This window comes from Balaenoptera borealis (genome assembly GCF_965194805.1).
Source record: "Balaenoptera borealis genome assembly, chromosome: 13".
NCBI classification, from domain to species: domain Eukaryota; kingdom Metazoa; phylum Chordata; class Mammalia; order Artiodactyla; family Balaenopteridae; genus Balaenoptera; species Balaenoptera borealis.
This window is the reverse complement of record NC_138870.1, coordinates 58426929-58447681: the sequence shown is the minus strand read 5'-3', so window position 1 is coordinate 58447681 and position 20753 is coordinate 58426929. Positions and strand designations below refer to the sequence as shown.

At 37.6% G+C, this 20753-nt stretch overlaps 1 protein-coding gene across 3 annotated transcripts in view; it reads right to left on the bottom strand.

The window, feature by feature from the left end:
• Positions 1–20230, bottom strand: part of YEATS4 (YEATS domain containing 4) — an 81900-nt gene extending 61670 nt beyond the window's left edge. The window contains exons 1-7 of one of the 3 annotated variants that reach the window (XM_082351750.1): positions 19884–20230; positions 16528–16647; positions 13408–13474; positions 13207–13301; positions 8991–9083; positions 8815–8902; positions 2867–8309 (exon numbers count right to left, since the gene is read on the bottom strand). In XM_082351750.1, coding sequence (XP_082207876.1) covers positions 8233–8309; positions 8815–8902; positions 8991–9083; positions 13207–13301; positions 13408–13474; positions 16528–16647; positions 19884–19934 — 591 coding nt within the window. In that variant the 5' untranslated portion in view covers positions 19935–20230 and the 3' untranslated portion in view covers positions 2867–8232. Of the gene's footprint in view, positions 1–2866; positions 8310–8814; positions 8903–8990; positions 9084–13206; positions 13302–13407; positions 13475–16527; positions 16648–19883 lie in introns of those variants that run through there. The other 2 variants (XM_082351751.1, XM_082351749.1) reach the window with 2 other exon arrangements.
• Positions 20231–20753: the final 523 nt, after the last annotated feature.

Below are 20753 nucleotides of genomic sequence, written 5' to 3'. Positions count from 1 at the left end.
TATTATTATTATTACTGAATATTTAAAACATTCTAGCTGGCTACATAACAAATTACAAAAGAAAAATATCATTACTGCAAAATAGATTATATCGATTTAACTATTCCACTTGGATAGTGTAGCATCAAGTTTTACAGAGAAAAATGACTACGATCATCCAACATTTCCACCTTGTGGACATTTCAGGTAATTGCTGCTGATGACTGTTGAGGCACAGTTGTACTTTTGTTAACGTAAAAGGATCACTAATTGGAAGCAGTGTGGTTTGGTGAAGAAAAAAAACCAAAACCATTGAAATCAGAAAGACTTGAGTTCAAATACACCCTTGGCCCCTTAATAGCTGAATGCTGATATCTCTAAGTCTCCCTTCATCTCTTCTTTCTATATGATACAGTTAAAACTTCGTATTTCTCAGAGGATTTATGAGGATTAAGTAATATACCTAAAGCATCTAGCGCATTAAAAACACGCAATGTGGGACTTCCCTGGTGGCGCAGTGGTTAAGAATCTGCCTGCCAAGGCAGGGAACATGGGTTTGAGCCCTGGTCCAGGAAGATCCCACATGCCGCGGAGCAACTAAGCCCGTGCGCCGCAACTACTGAAGCCCGCGCACCTACAGCCCATGCTCCTCAACAAAAGAAGCCACCGCAATGAGAAGCCCGAGCACCGCAACGAAGAGTAGCCCCCGCTCGCCACAACTAGAGAAAGCCCGCGCGTAGCAACGAAGACTCAATGCAGCCAAAGATAAATAAATAAAATAAATAAATTTATAAAAAAACAAAAACAAAACACGCAATGTGTCCTTATTTTCCTCATTGCTGGTGCTTTCTTTTTGTGATATATTTTGTAACACAGGTAAACTTTTATATTGCCAAAACAATCCATATTTTTCTTTGTAATTTTTCATTGCTTTTATTTTTTCAATTATTTTTGAAAACAGGTAGTACATACACGATACAAAATTAAAAGGCTGAAAAGTGTAGACAATGGAAAAAATGTCTCCTTTTAATATGTGTATGACTGATTTACTTTGCTGTACACCTGAAACTAACACAACATTGTAAGTCAACTATACTCCAATAAAAACAAAACCAAAAAAAGCCTCCTTTTACCCCTGCCCCCCACCAACCAGCGCTCTTCCCAGAGATAATCACTGTTAGGTTTCCTTGGTATCTTTCCAGAAATAATTGGTTCAGAGACGAGCATACACCTAAGTGTGACTTCTCCTCACCCCCAACACAAGTGGTGTCACACTATCCACACTGCTCAGCACCCTGCTCTTTCACTTAACATTACTACATCTGAAAGCTCATTCCATATCACAGGGCTGTCTCATTCTTTCAAAGGCTGCAGAGGACCTCACTGAATGGACATACATAATTCATTCATCTGTCCCCTCTGATGTACATTTGGAGTATTTCCAGTTTTCTCTATTACAAACAATGTTATAACATGTATGCTGCGCATAATCATTTCAGTATACTTGTGGGCTAAATTCCAGTAAACAGTAATTGAAGGACATTTGATCTTGTAAATCTGGAAGAATGCCAAGTGACTCTTAGAGGTCCTCTTAATTCATAATCTACTAGCATTGTACGTCTATTTCCCTACTGCATCAACTTTTTGGTCTTAGTTAATCTGAAAGATTAAAAATGGTATTTCAGAATAGTTTTAATTTACATTTCTATTACTTCTGAGGCAGACAATCTTTTAATATGTTTAGGGGACATTCCTCCCTTTCTTTTTATGGATTGTCTGCTTTTCCTTTGCTCATTTCTCTTTTAGGTTATCGACTCTCCCCACCACCCTTTTAAAAAATTGAGGTATAATAGTTTCAGGTGTACAACATAATGATTCAATACTTGTATATATTGCAAAATGATCATCACAGTAAGTCTGAAGTTAACATCTGTCACCACATATAGTTACAGATTTTTTTCTTGTGATGAGAAATTTTAAGATCTACTCTCTTAGTAACTTTCAAATATGCAATACAGTATTATTAACTACAGTCACCATGCTATAAATTACATCCCCAGGACTTACTTTATAAGTAGAAGTTTGTACCTTTTTGCCCACCCCTCACCTCCCGCCTCTGGCAACCACCAATCTATTCTCTGTATGTGAGCTTTTTTTTTTTTTAAGATTCTACATATAAGTGAGACCATACTGTATTTGTCTTTCTCTGATTTATTTCACTTAGCATAATGCCCTCAAGGTCCATCCATGTTCTTGCAAACAGCAAGATTTCTTCTTTTTTTATGGCTAAGTAATATTCCATTGTGTATATATGCATGTGTGCGTGTGTACGCATCTGTGTGTGTGTGTGTGTGTGTGTGTGTGTGTATATATATATATATATAAAACACCTCTTCTTTATCCAGTCACCTGTTGATGGACACTTATGTTATTTGCCTGTCTTGGCTATTGTAAATAATGCTGCAGTGAACATGGAGTTGCATATATCTCTTCAAGTTAGTGTTTTTTTTTTGTTTTTTTTTTTTTTTTTATAAATTTATTTATTTTTTTTAAATTTTTTTTTTTTAATGCTATCCTTCTCTGCTTACATTCTTTTTATTTATGTATGTATGTATGTATGGCTTTGTTGGGTCTTCGTTTCTGTGCGAGGGCTCTCTCTAGTTGTGGCAAGCGGGGGCCACTCTTCATCGCGGTGCGCGGGCCTCTCACTATCGCGGCCTCTCTTGTTGCGGAGCACAGGCTCCAGACACGCAGGCTCAGTAATTGTGGCTCACGGGCCGAGTTGCTCCGCGGCATGTGGGATCTTCCCAGACCAGGGCTCGAACCCGTGTCCCCTGCATTGGCAGGCAGACTCTCAACAACTGCGCCACCAGGGAAGCCCCAAGTTAGTGTTTTTGTTTTGTTCAGATACGTATCCAGAAGTGGAATTGCTGGATCATATGGTAGCTCTACTTTTATTCTTCTGAGGACCCTACATACTGTTTTCCATAGTGGCTGCACCAATCAACATTGCACAAGGGCTTCCTTTTCTCCACATCCTTGCCAACACTTGTTATTTCTTGTCTTTTTGATAGTAGCCATTCTAACAGACATGAAGTGATATCTCATTGTGGTTTTGATTTGCATTTCCCTGATGATTAGTGATATTGAACATCTTTTCGTATACCTGTTGGCCATCTGCATGTTTTCTTTGGAAAAATATCTACTCAGTTCTTCTGCCCAATTTTAATTAAATTGTATGCGTTTTTTGGCCATTGAGTTGTATGAGTTCTTTATATATTTTGGATATTAACCCCTTATCAGATACATGATTTGCAAATATTTTCTCCCATTCAGTAGGTTGCCTTTTCATTTTGTTGATGGTTTCCTTTGCTCTGCAGAAGCTCTTTAGTTACTGGTTATCAGCCTTTTTAAATGATGTGCAGGAGCTCTTTATACATTAAAGAAACTAGTCATTTGTGATATGAGTACAATATTTTTTCATGGCTTGTCTGTCTTTAGACTTTGTTGACAATGCTTTTTTACTATGCAGAAGTTTTTATCCCCTTGCTCTCCCCCTCTCTCTCCATATCAATTAAAAAACATATATGGAGTGAAAGGCACATTGTGAGATGGTGGGATACAGAAGTAGGAGATAGACAAGAAAGAAAAATGCATTACAGTGTCATGAAGTAATCATAGGGCGCTATGACATACCACGGGGAAAGGGTGTGTGTGTATATCAAAGAAGGCTTCTTGGCAGTAGTAAAATCTGAATTGAGTTTTAAAGAATGAGAAAGGAATTAGGTTGATGAAGTGGACATAGTGGGCCTTGGAAAGAGTACAGAAAGATTTGGGAAACAACAAGGAGTCCTATATGACTGTAACAGGTAGTTTTAAATCTAGTCAGGAAGACCAGATTTAACTCATTTGTCAGAGGACAGCATGCACTGTAGATACAGATTTTTGTGGTCTGATTTAGTCACTATACTTTATTTTTGACAAATCATAAGACTGCAAAGCGTACCATATATTGAAAGAACTGGGTTAATTACCAATGAGATGATAGGGGAAAACATTTAAAAACTTCTTTTAGCCTGTTCTGGTTTTCTGCTTCCAATATATTAAATGCTTATACATACATTTAAGATATATATATGTGTGTGTGTGTGTGTGTGTGTGTGTGTGTGTGAGAGTGTATGTATATATATATGTATATATAAATATAGATAAAACTTCTGTTTTAAATTTCCAAATAAAGCCTCAATTTAGAGTAAGTCAATCCAAAGAAGAATATTTTTGCAAAGCCAATGTAACTTACTGGTTAGAAAAATAGTCTGTAAGGCTTTTTTTTTTTTTTTAAATATTTATTTATTTATTTGGTTGCACCGGGTCTTAGTTGTGGCAGGCTGGCTCCTCTGCTGTGGCATGCGAACTCTTAGTTGCGACATATATGTGGGATCTAGTTCCCTGACCAGGGATCGAACCCAGGCCCCCTGCATTGGGAGCGCAGAGTCCTAACCACCGTGCCACCAGGGAAGTCCCTGTAAGGCTTTTTTACAAAGAGGTAGAACAGTTTATCGGTTAAGAGCACACACTCTGTCTCGGTTTAAATCCTGGCTTTGCTGAGTGATTTGAGGCAAGATATCAAATCTCTCTATGCTCTAGGGTCTTACTTAGAAAATGGGGCTAACAGTAGTACCTTCCTCCTAGGGTTGTTAAGGGTATTCAATAAATTAAGAAATGCAAAGCACTTATCTAGTACATGTAAACTCTCTTTAAGCATTAACTATCATTTTAATTATTCCTTGTAGAAGCAATTTCTATTAAAAGCTAGATCATTAGTACTTAAGTAAATTTCCATGGGTTTACCAGTATAAACATCTTTATAAACTTTTAGTGTGTTTTAAATTTTATAATGAGCAACCTCTATCCTGGCTATTACTCTTTCTAAAAATATTACTATGTTTTTAGAGCCTAAGTTCTGAGGACTGCTTAGGATAAAGTCCTGGCTCTACCACTAACTCATGTTAACTTGGGCAAGTTTCTTACTCTCCCTGTGCCTCAGTTTCCTTTTCTAAATGGATTACCTAATAAAGTTATTGTAGATGTAAATGAGTTTATACATGTACAGATTTACAAGAGTACAAACAGTAAGCACTCAGTAAAGCTAACTGATATTATTACCAAATATTGAGTATAATGCTCTCAAACTGGTAAAAGTATACCTATCTTTTTTAGACCTTTGATTAATATTCCCAAGTTGCTTTCCTAAAAGGCCTACTCACACAAACAATTCATAGAACACAGGGTTCACCACATCCTTAATAGGTACAACTATTATAAATTCCTTTTGCTTATTTGATACAAATATAACCACCCAGTATTATTTGGTTTGCATTTTAAAAATTACTAACAGGGTCAAATATTTTCCCTTTTTATTTACTAGTCATCTCCTCTTTCATCTGTCCATGTCTTTTGTCCTTTTGTCAACTGAAGTTTAAAATTTTATTCTATTTTATTTATTTTAGGGTTTTAAAGATATTAACCCTTTCTCATATTTTCTACAAATTTATCTTTCTTTTTTGCCCTTTTGAAATGCAGAAGTTAAATATTTTTTTGCAAAATCAAGTTTGCCTTTGTTTCAATGTGATTTCTTCTAACACCTCAAATTTAGAAAGTCTTCACTAGCCAGGACAGACAGTCATTTCTCTAATTATTTAGACAGCTTAACCGACTTTAAAAAAACAGTTAACTATCATTAATTAAACTGGAATTTGTTTTGATAAGTGCTATAAAGCAATGATCTAAATTAAGTTTTCTTCTCAAAAGTTATCAATTGTGTCAATACCATTTACAGAATTATCTTTTTCTTCCTTATGGATTTGATACTGTTGAGAAAATAACCTCAAGATAATATAAAACATGCAATTTACTGATAAAAACTTCCCAAGGTTATAAAGCTCCACACATAAACTTTAACACGTTAAAAATTAATTTGTAGAAAAGTCTTTTCATGAAACACATTTGTCTCTACTATCACACATATATGAATTAATGATATTATTTTTGTTGAAAACACAGAAATGTGGGTACTTGAATTTAAAAAGAGAAGTTTCCTCTATGAATTGGGCACATTTCATAGTATGAGAGAAAGAAGATCTATAATGGAGAGAATATGACCAGTAACAAATTAAAATAGCATATGACTAGTGTTTTTTACCTTTTCAAAGTGATAATATACATATCTGTTTTATGTTCATAACAAAGTAGCCCAAGTATTTTTTCAGATGTAGAAAGTGAAACATAAAATTTTTTAATGAGTGTGATTTTCAATTTTAAATGACTACCAAGTAGCAATTATAATCAGTATTCAGATCTTTTAACTCTTGGTCAGGGTTTCACGAAAATACAAACAAAACACTACTATAACCAACAATGGTTAAACAGCAACCTCTTTCTCTCCTGCTTTCTCATCCCCCACCCCACTTCTTTTACTGGATCGCTTCTTCCAGCCTATAACGATACTGGTCTATTTCCCCCGAAAACTCTGCTCTCTTGACCCCAAATCCTGCTTCTGCTACTGCTTCAAGGGCTACTTTCCCTTTATAGTCAAGCTCCAAGACAGAGTTGTCCACAGCACCTGTCTCCAATTTCTCATCTCACTCGCTCTCTCTTTTTTTTGGCAGCACTGCACAGCTTGCAGGATCTTAGTTCCCTGACCAGGGATTGAACCCAGACCACGGCAGTGAAAGTGCCAAGTCCTAACCACTGGACCGCCAGGGAACTCCCTCATCTCATTCTCTCTTGATCCACTTCAACTGATCTTCTGTCCTTACTATTCTCCTTCAACTGCTCCTGTTAAGGTCACCAAGGACCTCCACCTTGCTATAGCCTATTTCTTGGCTCTGATCTTACTTGACCTATCAGAGGTACTGAACGCAGCTAATGACTATTTCCTGATACACTTTCTTCACCTGGCTCTAGGATATTATGTGCACCTAGTTTTTCTCCCTCCACACTCACTGTTCTTTCCTAATTCCTTTGCTGGTCATCTCCTTAATCTCTAAATGTTGGAGTGCCCAGGGCTCAATCCTTGAACCTCTTTTCTATCTTCACTTACTCTTGTGATGATACCACTTGGCCTCACAATTTATAAATCCATGTGTATATTAACTTCCACATTTATATCTTCAGCCTAGACCTCTCCTTGAATACCAGACTTTGAGTACAATTCCCTTCTCAACATCTCCACTTAGATGTCTTACAGGCATCCCACATCCATCATGTCCAAAAGTGTACTCCTAATCTTTCCCCTCAAAGCTGCCCCTCCCAGACTTCCCATCTCTATGAAAAGCAACAGCAATTTTTTTTTGTTTGTTTCCTCAGGCCCCAAACCTTAACAGTCATTCTTTGTTCATCTCCTTCTTTCACATCTTATTATCAAACCATCAGCAAATCCTACTGTACCTATCTTCAAAATAGAACCTGACCCCTTCTCACCACCTCCATTGCTATCACTCTGGTACTACACACAATTCTGTATCTGGATTACTGGAATAGCCTCCTAACTATTCTGCTCCTACCCTTTCTGCTTTACAGTCTATTCTCAACACAGCAACCAGGGTGATTGATCTTTTTAAAATATTAGTCTTATACTGTCACTCTTCTGCTCAACACCCACAAAAGACTTCCCATCTCCTTCAGTTTAATAACCTAAAGTCCCTATATAAGCTGGTCCCATAATAACTTCTTTGGCCTCATGTCCCACTCCTTGTCCCCTTGTTCACTCTGCTCCAGGCACACTGGCCTTCTTGCTGTTCCTCGGATATGCCAGGCAGGCTCTTACCTCAGGGTTCCTGCCCTTGCGGCCGCTCTACATGTAACATTCGTCTCTCATGTGGCTGCACGGCTCAGTTCCCCACTCCTTTTGGTATTTGCTCCAATGCCACCATTTCAGGAAGCATTCTCTGACCTGATATTTAAAACTCTTAACCATCTCCTCCCACCAAAAGCGCTCTCTCCCCGGCTTTAGTTTTCTTCATGCCATCCAATCACTACTTCACACTTCATTGTTCTGTTTATTTAATATTTGTCTTCTTTCCACTAGTATGTAAGCTCCATGAGGGCAGGGCTTTTGTCTGCTCTATCCTCTGAACAATGCCTGGTGTCTTACTGTTGCTCAATATATACTGTAAGCAAATAAATGAAAGATCAAAGGAAGAACCGAATAAATGGTGACATAAATGTCAACACAGGGTTGGTAAGTAGATTTCATCTTGAATGACAACTGCAAATGGTTGGCAACAGCTGCATGAAACGATGTGTAGGGGATTCTGAGGCCTTGTAAGCTAAAGGGAGAAGATAGCATGACTGACTATCAATAAGGCATTCTGGTCTTCACCACCCCAGCGTTAATATAAAATTATGTCAGGTGACAGGTTAAAAAGAGAGAGAGAGAGAAACTAGTTCACAGTACACTCAAGTATAATTATGTTCTGCAAGGTTCTTCACACCGATTTTGTTAGCAAAGACTAGTAAACAGAAAATGATTGAGTGACAGGTTAAGCAAGATTAATGAAAAGCTATGCTTAAATGTAATTAGTGAATAAAGACAAACAGTATTTCAGAGTGTGTCAGAGGCTGTCTTTTACCTTTCTGAAAGTAGGTCTACTTTGAGAACTATTTACAACATCCTTCTTACCTGTTCTTTAGTAATACATATTTTGTTTAACTCCTAAAAATTTTACCTGTATCTACTAAGGAAAAATATTTAATAGTCGCTAATCATACAATACTTTCACCATTACAGAATACATTATTTCTCAGGATTAATTATAAACTCATGGCACTTACATTCTGTTTCATGCTTATAGGCTCCTAAGGTAAGCTGACGAGATGTTGTTAATAATTGTTGCATCATTGCTGTTGGGTCTTGAAATATCTAATGGAAGAGAATGAACAAAAGCCCAATAACTGCAAAATCTACAATTTAAAATGCTTTAAAAACTCTCATTATAAAAGCTTCTTACCATTTCATCATAGAACTCTGAAACCACTGTCTTTTTTCCCAGCATTGCATTGGTGTCTGATTGAAATAGCTTTAATAAGTGATACAGGGTTACCTGAGAAATAAAAACAGACATGACATCTGTGCAATGGTTTTTATCATCATCATGAGACATCATCATTTCTGTAACTGATTTAGAGACTGAATTAGTAAACATATCAAATTCAGGATCTTGTTTCAACTACAACTTACTGTGGCAGGTCACCCAAATTCTGCGTGTACTTTTATTTTCCTATTAGGTATTACCATTTATCCACATCTATTCAATATGTATGTTTTGAAGAGGGTAAGCAAACATTAGTTACAAAGCGTCTCTAGAGAGTGACTATATATAAAAATAACACAAGATACAGCTATGGAAATTAAACTGGTAAGTCACTAAGATGAATTCTTTTACTTACACAGGTGAAATTTGATTAACTGTGACAGTTAAAGTTTACAAATTTACTATGGCGAAAAAAGATTTGATACTTTCAAAAGGAATGATCAATACTAAAATGCTCAGTGAGGACAAGTTAATTTCTTTAGTGTAATAATAAAATTAATACATAAGTAGCATAATAAACAAACACAAAGTTAGTCAGTGATAATTCACTTCGGCAAGAGCAATATGTCTTCAAAATATTTAAAAACAGATACAGTAAGACATCAAAGGAAAAGCTTTGCAGCACAATGTGTGATTATTTGAGCAAAACAAAACCTAGATGGTAAAACATCAGAGTTCATGTTGAAGGTATAGAAACCAATTCAGAGGCCTCAAAGAATTTTCCAAAAAGTTAGCTAAAATCATCATAAGGAGTATGGATCATATGCCATATTTAAAGCAGATAATTTGACAAATTTCTGGAACAGACAGAAAGCAGATGAGACTACACAGATAGATAAACCATAACAGGGAAATCCATAACCTAAAATCTTAAAGGAGAAAACTGCATCAGAGGTGGGAGCCACTGCCCCCAGTGGAGCCCCAGAGAGACTGTGAGCGCAAAGTTGGCAGGTATAGAAATCAAGACTGCTGTGGGGCGGCTAGGCTGGCCAACCTTCCCTCTTCTCCCCTCACTCACCGACGAGAAAGCACATCCTCCTGTGGAACCTAGAATTCTTCACCCAATCAAGTACGAGGTAAACAAAAATAAAGATATTTTCAGAGAGCACTGGCTCTGAAATTTTACTTCTCACGCATCCTTTCTGAAGAAATTCCTCCAGCAAAATGAAAAAAGAAACCAAGAAAGATGAAGAAAAAGGATCATCTGTCATCACTAAGAGCTGACAGGCACTATCTAAAATTGAAAAATCCAACCTTTGGGATTTAAATACATGAGATGAGTGGGAATAATTTCTAGAGGAACTGAAAACAGTAACTGTGGTTTTCCTGAGGAAGGGGTCAGAGATGGGGGAAAGAAGATGTTATGGGTTGAACTGTATCCCCCAAAAGATATGTTGAAGTACTAGACCTCAGAACATGTAAATGTAACCTTATTTGGAAATAAGAGCCTTTTGCAGATGTAATCAAGTTAAGATCAAGTCATTAGGCGGGGACCCTAATCCAATATGACTGGTGTCCTCATAAAAAGAGAAGTGACACAGAGACAGGGAGGGAGAGAAGGCCATGTGAAAATGGAGGCAGAGACTGGAGTTACGCTGCCACAAGCCAAGGAACGCCTGGGGCCACCAGGAACTAGAGGAGGCAAGAAAAGATTCTCGCCTAGAGGCTTTGGAGAGAGCATGGCCAACACCTTAATTTGGGACTTCTAGTCTCCAGAACCGGGAGAATAAATTTCTGTTGTTTTTAGCCACTCAGTTTGAGATACTTTCTTATGGCAGCCCTAGGAAACTAATACAGGAGACTTGTACTTTTTATTTTTTAAATCTTTTTAAAAAACTATATGCATATCTTTTATAATTTAAGAAGTATTAAAAACTACATCATAAAGTCTTCCTTTCCCAAATTTATTATTCAGACCTGGAGAGACATTCATGCAGATGAATAATAGGCAATGAATAATTTCAGGACAGATGTCCCTAATTTTCAGGGGTGTTTAAAGATTCTTAGAGCAATGAAAATGCCTATACTTGCCAGAGATATTTCTAGGAATAAAAACCCAATATTAGCATTTTGCTTTTAGAAACAACCATTCCTTTTACAGTGGTTTGATGTATAATAGGTTACTGGATAACAGAAGTAAATCACAAGTTACCCATATCTTTCTTTTATATTTTAAATAAACCTCATATGACTTACTTTCTGTAAGAGCCAACTATTCAAAAACTATAATGGTTTCATTATACTAAAAGAACACTACAATAATTTGGAGGGGATAAAACTCAGGCCTATGTAGATCTATATGGAAACCTATTCAATAAATGAATCACTCCAGAAAGGCAAAAGATCATATTACCCTACTTTCCCAAGAGTAGACTTTGAGAGCTGTCTCATAATGAGGTTACATTATATAATGATTTCTTTCAGAGATGTATTTTCCAATTGAGGGCAGGGTAGGGAGGAGAGAAGGGGGAGACAGATGAGGAGGCAGACAGGTAAGGCAGCACATTCTCAAAATAAAATGAATTCAAAGCAATCTTACAAAGTTAACAAGAACCTCTGCTCTAGTAACATGACCAACTTCTCCTTCTCTCTCAACATCTGCCATATTCTGTGCTCTATTCTCCCTAATAGACTACTTTGGTTAAGGATAGGTGTAGTGTCTCATCTTTGTATCCCACCCCTTGGGCAATATCTTCCAAATATGGATATTTAATAATTTCTTGTCAAACAGAATATAATGTCTGTGAGAGTATCCCAGAAGGACAAGAATGGTAGGAGACCTGGAAACCTTATCACATGGAAGATATTTAAATGAGCTATAGATGGTTCTTCAGGAGAAAAGAAAACTAAAGTATGAATAGTTATCAGTAAAAAGTTCAAGGAAGCTTAACATAAAGTAGAGCTTTCTTAAAACTAGAACTACTCCAAACCTGAATAGGATGTTTCACTTAATAACGGAAGTCAATATTCTCTTCTTGCTATACTGGACTGCCTAAAGGAACTTCTATGTAGGAAGAGTATGGTCTACCTTAATGGGTCCTAAATATTACTGCGCATCAAAATTACCTGGGGTGCTGACCCCTCTCCAAACCTGTGAATCACACTCCATGGAATGGGGCCTAGAAGTCTGAACTTTTAAAAAACACCTCAGGCATTTCTGATGCAACTAGTTAGGAACTAATTCTCTGTATCACTGGCCCAGGTGACATTCAAATCCTTTAAAAGCACATAGTTTTACAAATGTAATCTGATAATTAAAGTGTCAATGTTTGGTGCTAAAGGAGCGAGCTGAATCTATCAAGATGAAAATTAATGGTGATGAACATTAAAGCCCTGAAACTGGAGTTAAACACCAGCCACACAAATGTGCAATGAGACAGCCTGAGTTGTGACCCTTTAGGTTTAAAAATAAAACAGGCTTAGTGGTTTTAGTCAAAAGCAAGAGTAAAGGAAGGAGTGTGAGGTCTGAATGCAAATACCTGGATTCAAAAACTAGCTCCACCACAATTAACTGTGTTTTTGAGCACATGACTTCATCTCTGAGCCTTAATATGCTCATCTCTAAAATGAGGATCTCACCAACCTCACAAAGTTGCTGAGGGGTCAAAGTGAAAGATTTGAGAGACTTTTTACATTATCAAGCAACAACCTGAAGAGATCAAATAATGAAAAAGTCAGTGGTTATAAATAAGGATTCAGGTATAAGATAAAGCTGCTAGTACTGATGACAGTTTGAAAATGTAAAAAGACTTTCTAGGGCTTTTAACTGTAAAAAACCGGACACTCCCATTTCAGAGAGCATATGGACTCCACTTGTTTGTTACTAAGAACCAAACAATACTAATGAATTTTAAATTTTTTTGCTGTAGTAATCATGTAATTTCCATGATTCCTTTCAAATAACTGTTCACATTCTATCCCTTCTTTTTATACTTGAAAAACAAAAGAGTTTTGAAAGGCACTTCACTTAAAAATGAAAAACCTTAACTCATAGCAAGATAAACCAAGCCATAAGCTTACATAAAGTATACCTGAATGAAAATGTCAACATATAACAAGCTATTGAATATTGTAAAATTTTCACAATTACTAAAAAATTCATTTTATATTTGCAGAGATTAACATTACTCACAGGTCTTTCATTAGGATCAATGAAAAATATTTTGATGATTATTTCGAATTCACCCCAACCTGTTTCAGTAATTTCATATGGAGGCTTAGTAACAACTAAAAGAAAGAAAAAAATAAAACAATTATTAATTGTAAATTACTGATACAGTTTCCTAGCTCTTTTAAAATTTATAATATTATGAATTTTAAAAAACTATTGTACCTCTTAAAGGATTGCCGTAACTTTCATGTAATTTAAATTGGATTTTCTTCACATATGCTGACATATCCTAAAATACAGAGGAATTAATTAATTAGTTCTGCCATCTACACATAACAATTAGGAAGGAGATACACAGAGCACCTGTGTCAATTTTATAAAATACACTTCTCCTTAAATTTTATGGAAACCAATTTTCTAAGAAACATGAATTATACCCTGGAGGTTTGTTTTTTATCTTAAACAAAGGAAGTCTGTGCAGAATTCTTTCAAAATTCATAATATATAGAAATATATATGTCCTTAATTCATTGTTTTGCATTCCTATTTTTATATATCTCTGTAGACAATACTCAAAATCAATTTTGATTTTTCCATAAAACAGCAGTACACTTCCAATATTTTCTACAGAAATAAACATATACACCAAAGCAAATCTAAGAATTAAGTAACTTCAAAAAACAAAATTATATTATACAAAGGTCAACTAAACTAAGCAACCTAAAACTGTTGTATATAAAACTCTTCCTTTCCTTAATTATATTTTGAAGCACAAAAGCATATTCATTAGTTCCGGCACACAAAAGGGATTCTGCTAGCGAAGGAGGCCTTTTCAAAAATAATTCATTATAGAAAAACAGGAAAATGCAAAACAGAGTAAGTCGCACTCAACAGTAATGTTCATTAATCTTTTTATTTGCTTTCAGGAATTTTTATGTGCTTATTATCTACATATTTTTTTAACTGGGATCCTACTGTAATAATATATTACTATCTGCCTTCATCACTTAACATTATTTTGTGAACATTTTTTCTGAGGCAGATTTTCATAAGCATCTTTGAAGACTATTTTGGGAATACTTTCATTCATTTTTTCTACAAATATGAGTGACTACCAATATAGGCAGATGCTATAATGATAAATAACAGAATCTTGTCCTCAGGGTCTCACTGTAAAGTGGGGGGCAGGCAAGAAAATCAGCATTTCAATGCTGTAATCTGTAATCTGTTGTGTGCATATTAGGTCATGTGTTATGAGGACATTAGGTACAAATCCATAGGAAAGGCAGCTATTTTAGTCTTTGGAGATCAAGAAAGTAGATCTAAAGAAAATACACTTGAACTAAGACCTAAGGGAACAATAAGAATGGAGTGGGTGGGAAGACAGGAAGAGGTTTAAGAGTGTTCCTTTGGGAAACTGAGAGTAATTTAGTATTGGTAAAATGTAGGATATAAAGAAATGAGGCAAACACAGACAAGGGATAAGGCTGCAGAGATAGGATAGGGAAAGGTCATGGCAGGCCTTCTAAACATGATAGCTTTATGATGAGGGCAATAGGTAGTCACTGAAGGTGTTTTTTTTGTTTGTTTGTTTTTAACAGCTCTATTGAGATATTCACATACTACACAAACCACCCATTTAAAGTTCACCATTCAATGGTTTTTAATATATTCACAGAGTTGTACAACTACCACCACAATCAATTTGAGAACATTTTATCACACAAAAGGAAACATACCCATTCTTCCTCCCACCCACTGTCAACCACTAATCTAGGTTCTATGTCTATGGATTTACCTATTATGGACATTTTATAAAAATGGAATTATACAGTATGTGGCTTTTGTGTCTGGCTTCTTTCACTTGCCATGTTTCCTAATTTTTTCCATGTGTTAGTAGCATGTATCAATACTCTATTTTATTCCTTAATAACATTCCACTATATGGATACACTACATTTTATTTATCTATTCATCAGTTTAGAGACATTTGGGCTATTATGAATAATGTCACTACAAACATTCATATACAAGTTTTTGTGTGGACTTTGAAGGTTTTTTATTTTCCTTCATCTTTTAACTTTACTTAATAGTATAAATGCTGAAGAAAAAACAACATTATCAAGCTTAATTGGTTTCAACATGTATTAACTCAGTCTTTTGGTAGAATATATGAAGAAAAGATAAATAGAACTCAAAAGTCAACTGCCTTATTCTTTGTCCTTGAAATTAAGATAACTTTGCGTTGCATCACATGCGTTGCATGTCCTGTAGATGTTTGATTTCAGCTCAAGAGCTCTACATTCAAGTGGTCACCTTTAAATTGTGGCTACAGCTGCACTGAGTTCAGTTACCATAAACTGTCCTACATGGCCTTCTTTTGATTTACCTCTAAATTTATCATCTCTTAACTTATTAAATGTGACTGAACATACTGTGGGGTTACATGGGAAGAAAGAGTATTCAGCATTGGAAGTAATTTTGAATGATAAGTCAGCATTTCTACCCTTAAAATTGACACTATAAAGTTATTTTGAATAATTATTAAATTTAATTTAAAAATGTGACCCCTTGATAAAGTAAATGTATGTCCAAAATTCTAGTCTCTTACATGTGGCAAAATATAATTCAAAGTGTTTGAAGCAGACTACCTTTACCATCATCAAGCTGTGAATCTACCCTTGGGCTATTTGGCACCATTTTCATCTTTTCAGAAGTAACAACTCTTTGTGACATCTCTAAATGCTATTTCAGATGTTTCTAAAAGGTGACGAATGATTGCAATGATAACATAAATTCTCACCTGCCTTTTTGCTTCCACTATATTGGAACAATGATATTTGAAATACAGAATGAAGGGTTTTAAATAGAGGAATAGTTTATTCATTCAGTAAGTATCTGTTGAATACCCACTATGTACTTACTGCATTCCAGGCATTAGAGATTCAGTAGCAAAACCAAATTACCAGCAGCTAGATTATGTAGCAGTTTGTCTTTCATCTTTTCTGATGGTCTGATTACCAAATTATCACTTAAATTTACTATTCCTGAAATACCTGATTATATACTAGGCTACCTTAAGGTGTGGTAATTGGAAGACGTACTGTGCATATAGCATAATTCTTTTTACCATAACTTAATTTTAATTAGAAAACATTTTTGGAAAGTTGATTCTACTAACAATTATAGAAAGATGACAGCTCTTACTTTATTCTTTCAACATTTTTGGTAACATTTCTACAATGGGCCAATTTTATTATCAGTTACTATACAATATTACAATTTAACTCTGAGCAAAAAAACTATAGCTTCAAAAAAGTTTTAGGAAAAACAATTACCTACCTCATTTCTATATGGTTTTACATATACTGTCCACTGATGGGTGTGCCCATCCTCTTCTCTTTTCTTTCCAAAATATCGAGCAACATTACCATAAACTATTGGTTTAACGATAGTAACCCCCTGCAAGAAAACAATTTCAACACCAGTTAACATTGTATTGGGCTTCCCTGGTGGCTCAGTGGTTAAGAATCCGCCTGCCAATGCAGGGGACACGGGCTTGAGTCCTGGTCCGGGAAGATCCCACAGGCCGTGGAGCAACTAAGCCCGTGCGCCACAACTACTGAGCCTGCGCTCTACAGCCCGCGAGCCACAACTACTGAAGCCCGCGCATCTAGAGCCCGTGCTCTGCAACAAGAGAAGCCACCGCAATGAGAAGCCTGCGCACCACAACGAAGAGTAGCCCCCGCTCGCCGCAACTAGAGAAAGCCCGCGTGCAGCAACGAAGACCCAATGCAGTCGAAAATAAATAAATAAATAAATAAATAAATTTATTTTAAAAAACCCCAACACATTGTATTATTACCCAAATAAACAGAATTCGAACTCTGAAAGCTTGTTTTAAGAAATGGCAGGCAGTCTAACAACGTAGTTTGCTTATAACATGGATTTCCCTCCACAAATCATTTCCAGACAATTAGCCTCATTTCATAATACCACAAATAACTAAACACCACATTAATTACAATGTTCCCACTTTGAAAACGTGTACTTAAATCATGTGGGGTACTTTGAGAGTTCCCTTTTTCTTTCTCTCTCTTTTTTTTTTTTTAAAGAAACAGAAAAAGCTCTATTTACAAACTTTAAAGAGCAGCCTGGAATAACGCTCACCAACTTTACCATCACCTGATGGTTATGTCCTTATTTATCAGCTTACACCAGGGTTCTCCAAAGCACAGTACAAAAATTAAAGACAGTTTGGAAGGGGATTTTAGGTAGAATAAGGGCAAACATTTTCATTTTATTACTTGTGTTTAATCTGTATTAGAAAAACCATAACTATAACTAGCAATTCAAACCCACAATTTCAAACATAGTAATGCTTACGAAGGGACTTTAAAAAATTGATTTAAACAAAAATGTTAAACACTACATTTTGATTCAGATAATGGCAAAGAGGCACTTGGATGACTCAAGCTCGGTAAACCCTGGACTGATGGCATGTGTGCTATATTTGTGTTCAGTTCTGAGATGTACATACATGTTTCTCATCACATCCAGTTAAGTGTAAAGGCAGATTATGATGGAAAGGAGATAGAAAAAATTCCAAGTGAAGAAAATTGCTGAATGTTGCGCATGAATTTGAGACCAATTGTTCAATAGTAAGACTGTATCTGAAGGTCAAAGAGCAAGATATATCACATGTGAAAAGTGCTGTGCCAATGTAATCAACAATTAATAAGAAATGAGGAAAAGCAGTGAACAAATGGAAAAACTTTTCATTGTGACTAGATAATTCACAAATAAAACCAATACCTATTAGCCTGAAGTTAGTTCAGAAGAAGGCAAGCAGTTTGTACACAAACTTAAAGAAAAAAAAATCACAGCAAGTGCCCTTTTGTGGCACCCAAAGATGGGGCCTCGCATTCAAGGGTCGAGTGAATAAGTACAAGGAGCACTGACATGGTGAGGGATAATAGATCCTGAACTGCTACAATGTTGCTAGGAACTTGCGGAGTTCCTCAATGATGAAAAGCGGGCCCATCTGCCAAAAGACTTTCTACCTGGATCAAATTTATCTAAATTGGGAAAAGATGCTTACAAGACCACATAATCAGCATGGAGAAGAAATAAGTCCCTAATTTTAAAGTTTTACATGACTAACTCGGACCCATTTTCGGTGGAAAAGCATTTGAGGACTACAGGCCTAATCTCCTCAAGTGATTTTGGACTTAAAAGACTTTTAGAACCTAACATGATTACAAGTAGAGTTCTGTAAGTTCTTCTCCAAACGCTAGTGTTCTAATCCTTTGTTCAGTAGTACTTTCTTATCATTCCAAAACCTCGCCCAAAAGTGGGGGAAAACGTATGTTTATGAACCTTACAGTACTATGAATTTTACCTGGCATCTGTTTCCCCTTCCATTAAATTTCAGTAGCTTTTGAAACTTTCAAAGCACTGTGTATGACAATTGTATACTCAGTATAAAATTATGTGAAAACAATATGACACAGAGAAAGACTCAAAAAAAAAAAAAAAAAAAAACCTAGATCAACTAGATTGGTGGAAAAGTGGGTGATTTCTTTTTAAAAAAAATTTTCCTGGGCTTCCCTGATGGCGCGGTGGTTGAGAGTCTGCCTGCCAATGCAGGGGACACGGGTTCGAGCCCTGGTCTGGGAAGATCCCACATGCCGCGGAGCAACTGGGCCCGTGAGCCACAACTACTGAGCCTGCACGTCTGGAGCCTGTGCTCCGCAACAAGAGAGGCCACGACAGTGAGAGGCCAGCGCACCGCGATGAACAGTGGCCCCCACTTGCCGCAACCAGAAAAAGCCTTCACACAGAAACGAAGACCCAACACAGCCAAATAAATAAATTAATTAATTAATGAAAAAAAAATTTTCCTTTCTGCGGTAAATAAAAATCAGAAGGGGTAAAAATAGGTGTTACATCAGGAACCAGTTGGTCGTCTCATAAAAAATAAATGTGCCAGGGGATGTAGTAAAGTGGGAGGGAAATGTGTCACAGTGTCATACATTACGTTAGGCTCTATGATCACTTTAATTAAAAACTAAGAAGCTACCGTGTACTGAATGTTCCCTATGTGCCAGGCAGTGTTATGTTCTTTGCATGCCTTGATTGGTATCTTGGCTGTAGCCTTGGGACTTTAGGAACACCATGAACTTGGGGAAGTCTTCTGAACTTTCCTAGTTGTAAATACTGGGGGTGATACTGCCTTTGTAGCGACTGAATCAGAGAATCGGGTAAAGCGTCCACCCACCGTGCTTACTTCGCACGGTATCTGCTACTGTTATTATCCTCACAATAGATGGGTACTGCCCTCCCCACCGCCTTTTTACAGGTGACCTGGGTTGGCAGAGGGTGAGCAGCAAGCCAGGATCTGCCAGCCCCGCAAGTGGCTTTTTCCTCGGCAACAACGTCCAGCTCTCCCCCAGGCACCACCGATTATGTTTGTTTTTTGTCTGGAATGGAAGGGAGGCGGTGACACATGAAGTTGTGGCCAAATGAAATCATGATTTTCCCTCTGGGGCTTTGACTCGCCGTCCGCCTGGAAACCGCGGCTCCAGCCCGAGGCGAGAAGGCGCGAGAGGAAACAGGCAGGCCCTCCCCAGGCCGCGCCAGGAGGAGCCGGGGCGAGAGAGCCACTCCCGGAGGGGAGGCGCGGGCCGGGCACTGACCTTCACTCTCCCGCCGGAGTCAGGCCCAAATTCGGCCATTCTCTTGAACATATTGTCCTACGGAAGAAGCCGCCGCCGCCAGGGAAAGAGACCGGGGCCGGCGGACTCGCCGCTCCGCTCAGAGGCCCCGCTCCTCCCGCGCGGGCCCAGGAGGAGGGTTTCTGGCCGAAGGAGGACGAGTCAGCTGAGCTCGAGGCGCTGAGGGATCGCCAACGCCTCACAGCGGAGGGCGTCGCGGAAGCCCACTCAGCTCCGCGCGGTTGGAGAGCGGGACGGGAAAGGTGGCACCGGTGACGTTTTGTGCGCAGGCGCGACGAGCTCGCGCACACTGCGCACGCGCCGAGCCGCTGCTTTTAGGCGAACGGAAGCCCGGTCTTGGTTGCCAGTGCCTGTCGACAGGCCAGACCGCCTGGCTTCGTAATGACCGAGAAACTGGCTTTTGGAGGTAATACCTTGCCATCGCCAAAGCATGACAGTTCTGAAATTAAGTTCATGAAATCTCGCCCACCGACAGCTTTTCGTTGTGTTCATCCAGACGTTCTCAGACTTGAACCGCTAATTTCTTTTTTTTATTTACTCCCTTCTTCCTCTCCTTCCTTCCTTCCTACTCATTTTGGATTCTCAGGTCCATAACGTGACGCAACCCCCCCTCCCTTGCCCTTCTGTGGCACTAACTACTTTGCAGGTTAGTGCAGTGCTAAATGAATGACCTCCAATTTAATTGAAATCTGAGGTGCTAGTCAGAGGTTCGCTCTCCTTTTTCTTCTGTTTTAAACTGGAAGCTATTCTATTTCCCTAGTCTCCTCAAACCTCCAACCTTGACACCAACCCTCTCATTCTGATCAGGTAACTTTGCATCTTATTTCAACA